The sequence below is a fragment of the Hoplias malabaricus genome, chromosome 14 (genome assembly GCF_029633855.1).
Source record: "Hoplias malabaricus isolate fHopMal1 chromosome 14, fHopMal1.hap1, whole genome shotgun sequence".
NCBI classification, from domain to species: Eukaryota; Metazoa; Chordata; class Actinopteri; order Characiformes; family Erythrinidae; genus Hoplias; species Hoplias malabaricus.
The window spans coordinates 37,332,485-37,347,612 of NC_089813.1; the positions used below are offsets into that span (position 1 = coordinate 37,332,485).

General features: G+C 40.9%; 1 protein-coding gene across 1 annotated transcript in view; it reads left to right on the forward strand.

Moving 5' to 3' along the window:
* The first annotated feature begins 3,596 nt into the window (after nucleotides 1–3,596).
* Nucleotides 3,597–15,128, forward strand: part of fgd1 (FYVE, RhoGEF and PH domain containing 1) — a 51,799-nt gene continuing 40,267 nt past the window's right edge. Inside the window, exon 1 of the mRNA XM_066643712.1 lies at nucleotides 3,597–3,856. Within this exon, the coding sequence (XP_066499809.1) occupies nucleotides 3,715–3,856 (142 nt within the window). The 5' untranslated portion in view covers nucleotides 3,597–3,714. The remainder of the gene's footprint in view (nucleotides 3,857–15,128) is intronic.

The window sequence follows — 15,128 nt, forward strand, 5'->3', positions numbered from 1 at the left end:
CAACACAAACACGCCACCACCACTTCAGTGTTACTGCAGCGCTGAGAACAATTCAGAAGTCAAATCATACCTGCTGTGGATCCTGACCACTGATGGACAGAATGAAAGTGTGCAGAGCAACAAAGGGACTGCAGTTTATAACTGTAGAATTACAAAGTGCTCCTGTATGGACAATGAATGTGGAAATAAAGGTGTGGTCATAAAGTTCTGGAGTTGATAGTTTAGTGTCAAAAACTTTAAGAAATGTAAGGTTAGAACCAGGATCAAAGGACTTCACACTAGGACTTGGAGTGGGGTAAATCCATTCTTTTATCACTACACTACATTCTGAATCAGTCCCTGGGAAAATTTGGGAGCTAGGTGCCTTGCTCAGTGGACTTCCAGAGCCATGAATCTTTGGGTGGACAGCGCTCTTATTTCACTCTCCTGTCCCCAATTGTCCTGCCTGTCAAAGGGATCAGACCAGTGAATTTGTGGTTCACATTACTTTTTACACCATGAGTTATGACAAAAGAATATAATAACATTTAAGAAGGGGATGAAATGGGGCGGCACGGTGGTGCAGCAGGTAGGCGTCGCAGTCATATGGCTCCAGGGACCTGGAGGTTGTGGGTTCGATTCCCGCTCCGGGTGACTGTCTGTGTGGTGATGGTGTGTTCTCCCTGTGTCTGTGTGGGTTTCCTCCGGGTGCTCCGGTTTCTTCCCACGGTCCAAAAACACACGTTGGTAGGTTGATTGGCGACTCCAAAGTGTCCATAGGTGTGAATGTGTGACTGTGTGTTGCCCTGTGAAGGACTGGCGCCCCCTCCAGGGTGTATTCCCGCACGTAGTGTAAGCTATGTTCAAATTCACCCAGGCTGTCCATACTTGTTCATAAATACAAGAGAAACTCTATGTAGGCTATAGAAATAAAACATTCAGATACATCAACAAACTTGTCAAACTGAATAGTTAGGTGCCTTGAAATTCCTTCTTCTGCCAGCTCTTCTATCAAGGCGATGGAGCCATAAGTAACTCATGTGATGCTCTGTGGAATGTAAGACCTCTTTGCGTGCTGTTAATAGGACCTACTTGGTCAACCTGTATGAATATAACTCAGCATAAACATTTACAGGAAATTCCACAGAGTTTAGTTAGTCTGTTTCCCATCATTCTATAAGAGATGGAAGGAGGAGTATTTTTTTTTCATGTTGTCTTAGCTGTGGTGTAATATTGCTCCATTCCTGTGGGGCCAGTAATAGATTGTGTAGCAGCGAGTGACCTGTGTATCTGTCTGTTACTGCTGCTCTTTAGGCTCTGACTGGTTCTCAGGGCCTTTTGGCGGTTTTGTGCCAGTGCTCAAAATACCTGAGCCAGGCTCCTGCATCTGATATTTAAGTCAGCACTTCTTTCTGGATCTTTAGTTTAAAACATGGCCACTGCCAGAAACTGCACAGAAGGGCGGAGATGGGGCCTGTTTTGGCTTAAAAGTGAATTCCACCAATTTTTTTTTTGTGTATAACTAAATGGTCAAAATGTGAAGGAAGTCAGTCAGAATAGTCTGATTTAAGAAATACTCCTGTCTTTGGAAACTAGCAGAGTCTGAGTAGTTCATGGTGATGCTGCTAGAAACCAGGTACCTAAACAATTCACTGCCTCCAAAAAAATGTCACACAAATATTATATAAAATGTTTGCAGTGCATAATACCTCATACATTGCTTATACTTTAAAAATATTTATAGTGGGAATAAGACGTACAAATGGATGCATGCTGGTGCTGCAGCACAGCTCCAGGGTCCTGGGGTCCTGGACTCGAATCACTGTCTGTGAGGAGTTTGGGAAGGGTGTGAGTGACTGAGTGAATGTGAGGTGCCGGATAGAATGATCCCTGTGACCCGGATGTGATCAGGATGAAGTTGTTACTGAAAATTAATAAATAAACTTTGCAATTTCTCATTAGAATCAGTATCAGTTTATTGTGCCAAATGTGAAACTGTTTTATATCATAACATAGTACACATACTGTCTTTGATGCGCCCCCTTGTGGAGTCAATCCCAAACATGAGAGAGTATGTATGAGTGAGTGAATTATAATTCAGTTCTATAAAGTACTAACAAAACAAACTAACAGTATAAAATATTCAGGAAGATTTTAAGAAATAAGAATGCATACCAGCTCTGTGGTATTGTTAATAATAAAGTGGTATCTTGGACTGTCAGCTGAAGTATCCTCTTAAAGTCTTAAAATATATTCACCTAAACGTTCTCTGCCCATAAACGTTTTGGGGCTTTTTTTTGTTTGTTTTTTTTTCTTTCCTTTCTTTTGGGTTCATTCCCCAGAGCTACTGGAGCAATCTGGGTCAGACTGAAAGAGTCCATGACCTTTTTCTGCTCCTGTTTACAACCTCCCTTCTCCAGGTCCAGCTGAAGGTTTCATTTACGAAATGTAAACCATCACCCCCAATTAGGAGATCCTGTAAAAAAAAAAATGTGCTTTTCAGAAAAGTGTTTTTGGGAGAAAGAGAGATATTCAAAATCTGCAACGTTTTTCTTCGCATCAGATTTCAAGCCCAAACCCCACAGACAGAGGGAAAAAACCCAAATGAGAAACAGACTTTGGGAAAAAGTGGAGTTGGTGGAGGAGGAGGAGGTGAAGGAGGGGGGTTGAACTGAGACTTGGTTTCATATGTCGACCCAGTCATACACACAGGAGCAGTGAAAAAAGGAGGCAGAAAGGAAAAGAAAAGAGAGAGAGAAAGAGCGAAAGGGGGGTTACGTTTATAGCCTTTTGGACTCCACATCTGACGATAGCCTACTGTCGAGGTTTTTACTATTCAATTCTCACACGTAGTGGATCGCAACCGGCGAGGACTGTGAGGAAAAAGGCGCCTGGATTTAAGGACACACTTCAGCAACTGGAGGCTTTATGTTGTGAAACCAAAGAAGTGAGGGCAGAAACGAAGGGGTTTGGGTTTTTTCTGTGTGTGTGGAAGCAGCTGAGTGGGCACATTTTGAGCAGAGAAACAGACTGAGCGGCGACTGGAGTGGCCAGAGCTTTAACTTTTACACCGTTCGGACTTTGTCTTTGCTATTTTTTTAACGTCTACCTTTTAAATAAATCCTCGACGGGAAGATGGATTTACCTTAGACGTTATAAAACTCAACTTAACCTGGTAGTACCTCCTTTATTCGACTGTTTCTTCCACTCTTTGTGTTGTGATTGTTTCTCCTTCACTGGCTCCTTCTTCGGAGTTACCTCAGCCACGATGAGCGCGAGGAGGCGACCGTTAAAAAAGAAGTCCGGTAACATTAGTGTGGGTGTTGGTGTTAATGGTAACGAAGATTTACAGCGTAAACGGCCAAAAAACGAGTGTTAGTTTTTCGTTTTTTCGTCAGTGATATGGTTTGATTCAAGTCCAAGCAACTATCTCGATTTTTTAATGATTCACACTACCGCTATCTCTTTTATTCAGAGAAAGGACAACGACAAAATCCGTTAACGTTATCCCCGGGTAATGTACGTTAACTTGCGTTAACTTGACTTTTCGCCGATTCACCAATGACCCTGAATTAACGCCAAGCTGCTCTTTTTGATGGAGTTTTCCAGCACTCACAGGCACTTGGATTTGGTTTTTGCTCCGGGCAGCAGACAGGGAGATAAGAATAATTCTCCCTCCAGCTCGCTACTCCCCTCCGCCTCCGTGTCGCTCCTCGGGGCCGAGGGTGAGCAGGCATGCAGCTGAACCGGCCGAGGAGCGCCATCCTCGGCTACGCGGAGAGCCACGCGTCCTTCTCCAGCCAGTTCAAAGCCATGCGCTTCTCTTACCACATCAGCGGCGGGCTCCCGAGCCCACAACCGGCTATTCGCCGCAGAGGTGAGTCCGTCAGTCGGCTAACGCTTCCGTGTATGGTTTGGTATTTCTTTCTTTCTTTCTTGTTTTGCTATTAATCTTCCAGATATGGACTAGTCGCCGTGGAGTGATCAGAGAGTAAATGCCATCCCCGGTGTCCTTGCAAGGTCCTTTTTACTGAATGTTGGAGACTCGTCTGATTCCTGTTCATTTTCAGTGCACTGCAGCTCTCGTGGTTCAAGGACACAAAAAGAAGAGTGCAAAGATTAATGCTCCTTTTTTTACCCCTTGGACAGGGTCATAAAGACGATCAAAGGGTTACACGGAGGAACATCATTTCCTTTCTCACATGCTTTGTTTTTAATCCTGTACAGATTAACCATTAGGTAGCTGGACCTTTTTTTGATTTTCATGAATGAACATACAGTAAATGTTCTAATAGGAAATATAATGGATCATTTAGGTTGAACGCACAGCCACTGGGGTCTAAAATACGAGAGACATTGGAAAATCCAAGGTTTTTGTACAGTGGAAACGTTCAGCAGTAGTACAAAGGCATCAGGTATAATACCTTGAAGATAACAGCTTGTATCTTCAGATGGTTAATGAGCCCAAAATCCAGCTGAGCTTTAAAATTGGGGAATGAACATCAAGCATATGCTGTAGGCCTAGATCATTTTTTGATGTTTACATGTGAATGCACAAACACTAGATGTTGTTCTAGGAAGGACACTAAATATAGGGTTGTAGCTGAATGCCCTTTTGACCCTGGGCATTGTCAGCAGTACAGCCATGTATCAGGAGTTAGATCCGTCTTATCTGTCAGACAGGTAGTTTCTGTTGTAATTACAAAAGATTTGTACTGTTATAACAGGGATGCCTTGCTGGATATGATGACTGAACATCCAGAATATACTGTAGATTAGGCAGAAGGTGAATGCTTTTTGGCCTTTGTGCTAAGTCAGCAATAAGACCATCTTACAGGAAAGCCACTGCCATTCTCCTTTGTCTACCAGTGTTAATTCTATAATAAAATGAATTGCTACCCTGTTTAGAAACAAGAAGGTGGCTTTAATGTTATGGCAGGACAGTGCATGTTGGATGTTATGCATCCTCCCTTTTGAATGACTGGAGATTTTCAATAGTATCCACTCACTGTCAGTAACTCATCTCTTGCTGCACATTTTGTGTTAGTCATCCTCTAATCCCTTATGTGTTGGTCATAGTACACTGCCCACCAGAGATGATGGCTGGATGGTTATGGTCGGTGGGCTATTGTCAGTCCAGCAGTGACGCTGAGGTTTTTAAAAACTCCAGCTGCACTGCTGTGTCTGATCCACTTGCACTAGTGCAATGCATGCTAACACATCACCACCACGTCACTGTCACTGCAACGTTGACCATGCTCCATGGTGGTTTTTGGGAGTGCTAAGATTTAAAGAAGGTGAAAGGAGCAAACAATTTATGCAGAATAATAGATGGACTACATTCTTTAATATTAGACCTGCACAGTGCATGTATGTTGTCGGCGGGGCTGATAAAATAAAACAGTGTATATTGTCACTCTCCAGAGAAAACCATGTATCTCCATTTTTGAGGATTTTTAGATTATTAAACCATATGAACACAGCAGCTAATATTTATGTTGTGTGAAAATTTCTTGATGAATGGACCAATAGAAATGCTCCAAACGTACTTGGAATTAAATCTTTTTCTATTGATTTTCATTTAATTTATGAAGGTTTTTTCCTTCTCCTGTAAAGTTACTCTTTTGGAAGTTCGTGTTTTTTGGACAGTGAAGATATACAAAAAAAGAGGTGCCTTTAACGGTGTATGCATTTGATCCATTGATGGCATCTACTGTACAATATGACCACACTCTCTACCTGTGCTCTACTTGATGGAATAAATTCACACTGAATTTCATGAATGAACAGAGAGTATTTGTTGTAGATCAGATTGTTGATCAATCTGAGCTACTGTTTTGTTCTTGTTTTGAAGAAACTACATGCCTTTTTGACCATTTACACTATAAACAAACACACAGCCTCAGGGTCGGCTCAGGGGGATATTTGTTGTCTTCATTAAGTTCTGTATAAATATCTATTTTTTTTTGACTGGGTGACTATTTCTCTATTTGATGACTGTGTTATCAAAACAAATATTTATATAAATAATTATGCAAATGCGTGCAAACATTTAAGGCATCATTTACTAATTTGTTTGGTGTTATTTCAGTGCATTCTCAACATTTTTGAGCAGAGTTGCCTTAAGTCGTATTGATGTTATTTGGGAATCCAATCACAGACTTAGCACAACATGGTCTTGATGGGTTTCATGTGCTCCTCTGCTCAGAAGTTAAGCACACCACCAAAAAAGTAAATAAATGAACACTCAAACGGAGCAGTGCTGGCCCTGTGTGCCTATCTTTCCTCACAGCTAGCGCTGCACTCCCATGTTTGTGCTTGTGCATGTGAGTCTGTGTTTCTTTGAGTGTCTGTCAGTGTGGGGTATTTGTTCAAGCACTGCACTGTGAAATCCAATTAAACCCAGGAGAATGGAGCATGTATCCAAGATGATTCTGTGCTGACCAGCAGATACAGTGTCGCTTGCCACAATATGGGCCAGTGCTTTGCTCCAGTGGATTGCTGCAGTGGAAGAAGAAGCCATTTCCTACAGGGCTATTTTTTAAATTGGCCATAGAAATTACAGCCTATTGATTTGAGGATGTGTGCGTATGTGTGTGTGAAGAGTGGAACACATGGCCCTGTGTTTATATCATTAAGCCTGCATCCTTAATTATATATTAATCAAAACTGAGATTTTTGACCCCTGTAATTAGTTAATAACATGCTAAAAACAGCCTGTTCTCTGTGGCAGGCTGGTTGTTGCTTTGTGCATGTGCAGAGAGGACAAGGCAGTGTTTACACACGGTGCCTGGACTGTTAATTATATATTCATCAGAATTGAAACTTTGGTTGCTGTGATTAGTTAATAACATACTGAAATCTATTCTCTCTGTTTGGCCATGTGGCTGCAGATATAATGCAGGTCTCACAGTAGTTAGCAATGATGACTGACTAGCACTACACTGGCAGTTTACAGAGTTTTGTTTTTGATTTTTGACCATGTCATGATCTGACCACTGTCAAATGTTAAGTGCGGTTTGGGCATTTTGACAAATTGTAGGCCATCTATGAGTCAGAATTATGCTGCATACAAACATTGTACTGTCAATGCCTTCAATACTGTCTAAATAATGATTGCTCTATGTGATATCCATAAGCACAGGGTGTGTGTATAAAGAATAGAGAATATAGATACAGCATTTGGAGCTGAAGACCATAAAAACACAATTGTACATACATTTCCAAATTAGATATTGGCCATAGTATCTTAGGTAAAGTCTATAAGCTCATGCAGGATTTATGTGCATTACCAAATGAAATACCATATTTCACAAAATTCCTTAATGCAATACTTTGGGTCAGTAAATGCTCCAATATGTAATAGCCATAAGCTCATGCAGGGCTGATGTATGAACAATGGAGGATAGAAATACCAATTTTGTGGCTGCTGACCATTAAAAACTATAGGATTACCTCACCAGGGCATCCCACAAAATGATTTAATCCTTCTCAGACTTCACAAACTGGGATCGCTCTTTATTGCTCTCCGCCAGTTCTGAGGAGGGGGTTAATCTGTTGTTGTGCCAGAAGCATTTCTATCCTCGTTGCTTATGAAGTGTGGGCAAAATGCCAAATGGGGTCATGCTGTGTTTTTGTCCTCAAAGTGAAAGTAGGATCCTTTGAGCCCATATTGGCCTATATCACCCTTTCCCCCCCAAATCCTGCATTCACCATCACACTAATGGTCAGATAGAGGCCTGTATGTGTGTGGTAAGTGTTGATGGGTTTTACGTCTACTTTAGCAGCTAATGTGTTTTCATCTGTTCCCTGTTTAAAACAGGCTTTGGGAATTTGTTCTTATGGTTTTTTTTAATTATTATTTATTTATTTATTGCATCTGGGACTCCACTACAGATATAGCACATCTCACCCCACGACCACCCACAATAAACAGACTCTTCAGCTCAATTTGAAGTGCATATTTCTCCTTTTTCTCACAGGATGTTGGCTTGTGGGGGTGGTGAAAAGGGGATGATATTAGAAACAAATGCTGAATCCTTAATATCGGTCAGCACTGAATAACAAAAACAGAAATGGTGGAATGCATCCTGCTGTTTATTTGCACATGTGTAATCTGGATGGTTAACAGTTAGAAACAACCTTGGAATATTACAGCGAGTCTCTAGAGAAATTTGTTGACCATGTGTGGTGAGCACTAAAAATAGAAATATATTTGTTTATTTAAATGTACTTGATTCAAACATATAAATCTTTTTCACATGCATGAAACTGACTACATTAATGCAGTTAAATTAATGTGTAAGACACAGCTGGGGTGTATGTTTTGTTCATATTTTAGGCAGGATGCCATTAGAATCATAACTGCAGATATTTGTTTAATGAACTATGACATCAGACAATTGTTTAAACTGAACCAATTTTCAAAACCAGTATTTGATGTATTTATTTGCTCTGGAAAAGCAGAACATTTATTTTACGGCATATTTGACCATGTTTAAATACATATGGTTTTTGTTTTAATGCTAATCCAGATGAATATTGTCCTAATTTCTACATTCTTTAAATGTTAATGTATCTCAGACACTGACTTTCATTTTCCATATCCATGCTACACAGCATGTTTTCCAGCGCTACACAGTTGTAGTACTGCAGAAAGTGTAACAATGGCTACAGTCCACAGCCTGCGTTCTCCTGCTTCAGTTTTGTTTTGCTTGAGAGAAGGAATCTGTCAGGAATGCGTCGTAGCATGAGGGATTCATGGTGGATCTGTTATGTTGTGTTAAAACTTGGACGTGTCTCCTGCCGAAAGGGTGTGTGCTGCTATTACATGGCTGATTCAAATCGAAGCCACAACTCCCCAGATTATTGTCACATGGCTTTTGGAGAGACTCTGCCAAACTGTAAACCAAGCTTATCTGCTTCCCCTGATGGAGATCATGAGTGACGAGCTGGGAGGAAAAAATAAGCCTCATTCAGCCACTTTCAAACAGCAGCTCACTGTGAGTGTTTTAATATGTGATTATTATGACAGTTCCGAACTCAGAACAGCTCACTGGTCCAGGGCCAGTTGAGTCTTGGATGAGCAGGAAGTCTGTCTGGCCGTGTGTGGAGAATAACACTTGTGTGAATGAGTCAGGCTCTCTGGAGATCTCACAAGTGCTGTTATACCCACAGAGTGCAATCTGTGTGTCCATATATAGGGCGGGAATGAAAGGGGCAGTCCCAGGACTGGACCAGCTAGTCCTGAACTTCAGCTAACTTTTGGAAGACCCACTGTGCAAAGCTGGCCTTTGCTCCTGACCCCTCCATCTCCTTGATAAACATTTCTAAATGGAGAAAATAGGGTCATCAGCCTTGTAGCATTAAAGCCATGACACGCTGACCTAGCATTCCTCAACAAACACAAGTGGCCCTTTTTTAGACGGTTTAGAAAAAGAGCCACATAAGTGTATGAACCAGTTTTAACAAAGGAAGAACCTCCTAGAACCAAGAGAATGATGGGAAAATGTTTGAGAACAGTTTGGATGTGAGATAATTATCTGCAAACGTGGATAACAGGAGAATGTTTGAGTGAATGAATCAATGCCAAAGTTTATGTTGTTTAGTGGAGCTTGAACAGGGCCCAGTACTTTATGGATATTAATATGTTCAGCAACAATACAATGTAGAGAACATTGTAAAGAAAACTGTATAGAACTGTGCAGATGGAAGGGGAATATTGTACAACGATATGATCAGAAAGGACCATTTTAGGGTTTTTTAATGGTCACAAGTAGAGCACAGTACACCCACCAAATATTTGGTTTGTAAAGGAATAATTAGATAAGCATGCCATAGCTTTTATAAATATTTCTAATTGGAGCTGGCAGGTACAGTCACTTAGCACTAAACAGAACATGTAGCAACATGTTCATCAAATATCAGACAACATTAAATGTCTGTAGTCATAAAATAAGCAATGGAGATCCGTTCAGGGATGTGGTGGAATTTAGGGCTAAATCCGGGTCATATTTTCTTTTTACGCACACTGATTCTGTTACTTATCCCTGCTTTGGCAGCCTCGGTGACAAATTGGAATTTTTTTAACAGTTGCTTAATGCCTGCAGCCAGCAAGAATACTGTGGTGACCTCTGGGTCTGGAATAGCAGAGCCGGGACTATGCCTTTAATTCCATAGACAGACCCTTTAAGAAGTTTATAAATGCCCCCGCAGTCACATAAAAACCATCTGGCTGAGAGTCATGGATTGCGTGGAAGTGGCTGTTTCTGTTCTATGTGTACACCAGAACAGTCAGCACTAACAATATGACCACCACTTTGTTTCTGCACTCACAGCTCTACTGACCATACAGGAACACTTTGTATTTCTACAGGCTCTTGCTCTGTAGAAACCATCTCTTGCTCTGCATAATTTGTTTCCACCTTCACCCTGTTTTTCAATAGTCAGGGCCCCCATAGACCAGGTATGGATCATTCTCAGCACTACCGTGACACTGATGTAGTGGTGTGTGTTGGGCTGTTATGAGTGGATCAGACACAGCAACAGCACTTCATTTCTAGAAGCGAATGAAGTGATGTGTAGCACTCTCTTTGGTAGCCTCCCGTCATTTAATACAGCTCTCCAGCATTTTTGCATTGCAAAGATACTGGACATGTTTTCTTGTCATTATTCCCTAATCAATGGATTATAACAATGTCATTTGTATTGGGTATTATAAGTAATCTAGGTATGGTGTAAAGTGAACTGGAAGAGTGTGTAGGCTACATGCAGATTCGACCAGTTTTTTATTTGGGATTGGCTCCCATATTGTTTTTTTTTTCTTTTAATGGATTTTTTTCAGAATTGTCCAGCCCTTCCCTGGCCACAACATTTCAAATAGTGGTTACTAAATGCAAAGTAGAAGAAAGAACCAATGTGACTTGGGTACAATGTTCTGTAAAGCACATCTCTTTCTATGAAATGCAGACACCACAAGTTTCTACTGGGAGTAACTCATTTTGAAAACATATTAGTCAAATGAAATTCCACAGCTATCAAGATTAGCGCAGTGAAAAGAGCCATTTGTCTTCAGCAATCCCAAAACAACCCCACAAGGCTGACTGATCAAAGCCTGATAATGAAGGTGGGTCAGCGGGAGTGAATAATAATAATAACCATCAGTCTGGATGACTGTATCTTTTTTGCAAAATGTAGTTAAAGAAATCTGTCAAAGGAGCAGGAATTATGACTGTCCTTCAGGCAGAAATGTTGTGTTGTGTCTCCAAATTCAGTCTGTCACACCTGTAATTGCATTCTCTCTGTGATATAAATGGCTTGAGGTGGGAAATCAACATCTCATTAAAATTCCATTTCGGTTTGTTGATTTAGAAGCCAATCATCTACGGTCTACGCTTAATTTCTGCAGAGTAATATTATTTATCATCAACGGGCAAATAAACAGAAATGACTGCAGCTGTTATAAGCTGTGTTGATAAGACTTGACTGTGTGGTTTCTCTTGAAAATGTGGGAAGATGTGTGTGATTAGCTGCTCACGGCTGTTCTTCTTTTGATTAAGATCTACAGTATATCAGTCACTCAAACCAGCAGCGTATTACAAAATGAAAGGAAAATAAATGGGGTTGAAAATGTGTCTTCACCTGCACTACATTTGTTCCTGCAATCACACATTGTCTCATTTATATTGTCTCTTATATTGATCCTATATGGAGTTATTAATATATATGATTTTGTCGATGACGTGTAAAGAATGAATAAGAATCCAAACCTGATGGATGAGAACAATGTGCACTGTATTTTCAGTTTCTAAATGTCAGCAAGGTTAAAATACATTGGGGGAATTTAATATACGTATGAGAATGATATATTGCATCAATATCTCTGTCTCTGTGTGTCATAAATACTCTGCACAGTGGCAGTTCCATCGATCTCAGAGACTGAAGACAACAGAGGCACAGCCTTATGGAACATGTCAAAAGTATTGTTGTTATTCACGTTTCATTCAATTTCATTGGTAAACAGCACAGTTTGAGGAGAACATCCAGAGGATGCAATTAACACATTTGTCATTCAGAGAAAAAAGATCTCACTGTTTAACTCCAAGCAGATGTGTTTGGAGTAAAGTGTGAACATTTTCTCTGAATTACAAATCTGTTATTTGTGTCCTCTGGATGAAGAAAATATAGTAAGGAGTTTTATTTGTACATATAGGAATGCATTCTACGTATTCAGAATGATAACATTTCATATGATAATAATTCATCAAGGCGGCATGGTGGTGCAGCAGGTAGTGTCGCAGTCACAACAGCTCCAGGGATCTGGAGGTTGTGGGTTTGATACCCGCTCCGGGTGACTGTCTGTGAGGAGTGTGGTGTGTTCTCCCTGTGTCTGCGTGGGTTTCCTCCAGGTGACTGTCTGTGAGGAGTGTGGTGTGTTCTCCATGTTTCTGCATGGGTTTCCTCTGGGTGACTGTCTGTGAGGAGTGTGGTGTGTTCTCCCTGTGTCTCCGTGGGTTTCCTCTGGGTGACTGTCTGTGAGGAGTGTGGTGTGTTCTCCCTGTGTCTGCATGGGTTTCCTCCGGGTGACTGTCTGTGAGGAGTGTGGTGTGTTCTCCCTGTGTCTGCGTGGGTTTCCTCCGGGTGCTCCGGTTTCTTCCCACGTTCCAAAAACACACATTAGTAGGTGGATTGGCGACTCAAAATTGTCCGTAGGTGTGAGTGAATGTGTGAATGTGTGTTGCCCTGTGAAGGACTGGCGCCCCGTCCAGGGTGTATTCCCGCCTTGCGCCCAATAATTCCAGGTAGGCTCTGGACCCACCGCGACCCTGAACTGGATAAGGGTTACAGATAATGAATGAATGAATAATTAATCAAAACATCCAGAAAAACACAATCTGGAATTGTAATGGGTCAGACTACACAGAGCACACACTAAAAAAAACAAAAAACAAAATGTGGATTACTAAAGAGCTTATTTGCTCTCTGCAATATCAGTATTACAAAAGCCAGTATCATCCTGTGTTATAATAATGATTAACAAATTATACATTAACCTTCAATTACATACAGCATGCAGCACAACTGGGAATCAAACCTGAATTATAGCTGTGGGGCACACTTCTCCTGTTCTGAACACCATGGGGGAGGATGCATTTACAGTTAATGCTGGTGAAAAAGTAGCTATCACTGAAGTCTGACAATAGCTTCAGTCACACACACACACACACATCAGCTGTTAGTATTAATAGTAAAGTCAAAGGCCTGGCTGGCACTTAGAGAAGAGAACAGAAATAAGAACAAAGCACAATGCAACCATTAGGAATGTAGTTCTGATGAGGTGAAAATCAACACAGAGACCTGTATATTAACTGTTGTGTTTAATGGAAACACCTCCCTTTAAGCCATAGGTGTGTATTTACTCACTGCAGCCCATCTGTTGTCATGCACAGTTTGTCGGCTGTCGTCTATCCCATCCATCATTAGTCAGTTTCAAACCACAGGGCCATTGATAAAGAGGATGATAACAGATGAGCTACAGCCACCTGTGCACCTCTTTTGACTAAAGGCATTGTCAAGTGTATATTAGAGCTACACTCTGCGGCTGAAGTCATATCAATATTGGCTTAAACAAAACTAATTTTCCAACATTGGAGAGATAATTAAATCTGAACAGTGTTACTATCTGATAGTTTGTGAAAAACAAGACCAGATAATTTTTTTACTATTATTAAAAAACAAACAATCAAAAAAAAAACGAACAAAACTCTAGTGTATAATTAGATCTCTGTGGGATCAGGACAGTTTAACACAAATATTAAAAACCTGCTCCTGTGATAATTAAGTATTTAACCTTGTTAATATGTCCTTGTCGTCTTGTTTTTAAGCTAGAAAACATATCATGTGCCAAAGAAGCAGCGAGTGACTTGGCTGAACTTTTGAGCTTTGAAACAAACCGATTCAGCCAAAGTTTCTTATATCATAAACCTAAAGAGCCAATCACATGCATTGCAATGTAAAGTTATGAAGCTGCAGGTGGGCAGCCGAGGGGTGGATAGAGATAGAGGTGGTGGCTTATGGCATTTTCATAGATCTTTTCATACTGAATGAGGACACACTGTCTACAGGAGGTCGTCGGGTCACGTCAGTCCTGACTTACGATGTTTCGTGGTTACGACACATCTCCCATTTACTGTATAAAGCCTTGTTTCTACGTAAGTGGTTTTGCGTCGTAAACGTCGTAACGTGAACTTCGTTTTGGTGTGCGCGGCAGAAGAATACACGGTTACGTGGCTCGGGACCGAGGAGGATAGGTGTTAGGATAGGATCAGTGCTTACAGTATGTGTCACGCCCTCGTCCTGTCAGGTCTGTTGTCCCCGCCATGTGCTTTATCTGCACATGGCTTTGTCTGTTATTGTCCTTGTCTCCGCCCTTGTCCCGCCTTTGTTCCGCCTCCTCGTCTGTGTCATTTGTTAACCTGCCCCCTCGTTAGCTGTCCAGGTGTATCGTGTCTGTGTTCAGAATTTAAGTCCCCTTGTATCTCTTCCTGTTATCGGTCATTTGTTGTTTTGCTCTTTTCTAGTCTAGTCATGTCGTTTCGTTTCCCAGTCCTGTGGTGTTGTTTCCTTCCTTCTCCTTGTCAAGTCGTTTTGTTTAAATTTCTACTCTTGTTTTTTTTTTCTACTTCGTGTTTGCCCTTAAGTCTGTTTGTGTTAGTTTTGTTTCTTTATTTTGATATATTAAAAATCACTGTGTTTTGGCAGAGAGTTTGTCCGCCTCAGTCAGTCCGCCCCGTGATTCCTGACAGTATGTTATTTACGTACAGTATGTACGTATGTTCCGACTTACACCGAAAATCTGTTTACGACACAACGTAGGAACGGATCAACGTTGTAAGTCGAGGACCCCCTGTCGTTACATTTAAGGCATTAGAGAACTTTTTTCTTGGAATATGTCCAGAGATGTAAAGAGATGTTTTATAGGGGTTTAAACAATGATATTAAAATTGAATATTAATCTAAAAAAAATCCCAAAGTGGTTCTCAATATTTAATTCCCAGTGGTCGTTCTTCTACTAAAATAAGAACTAAACACTTAAGTGGAATTTTGCTTATATCATTTAATCTCTTTAGATGGGTAAACCACTCTCACTT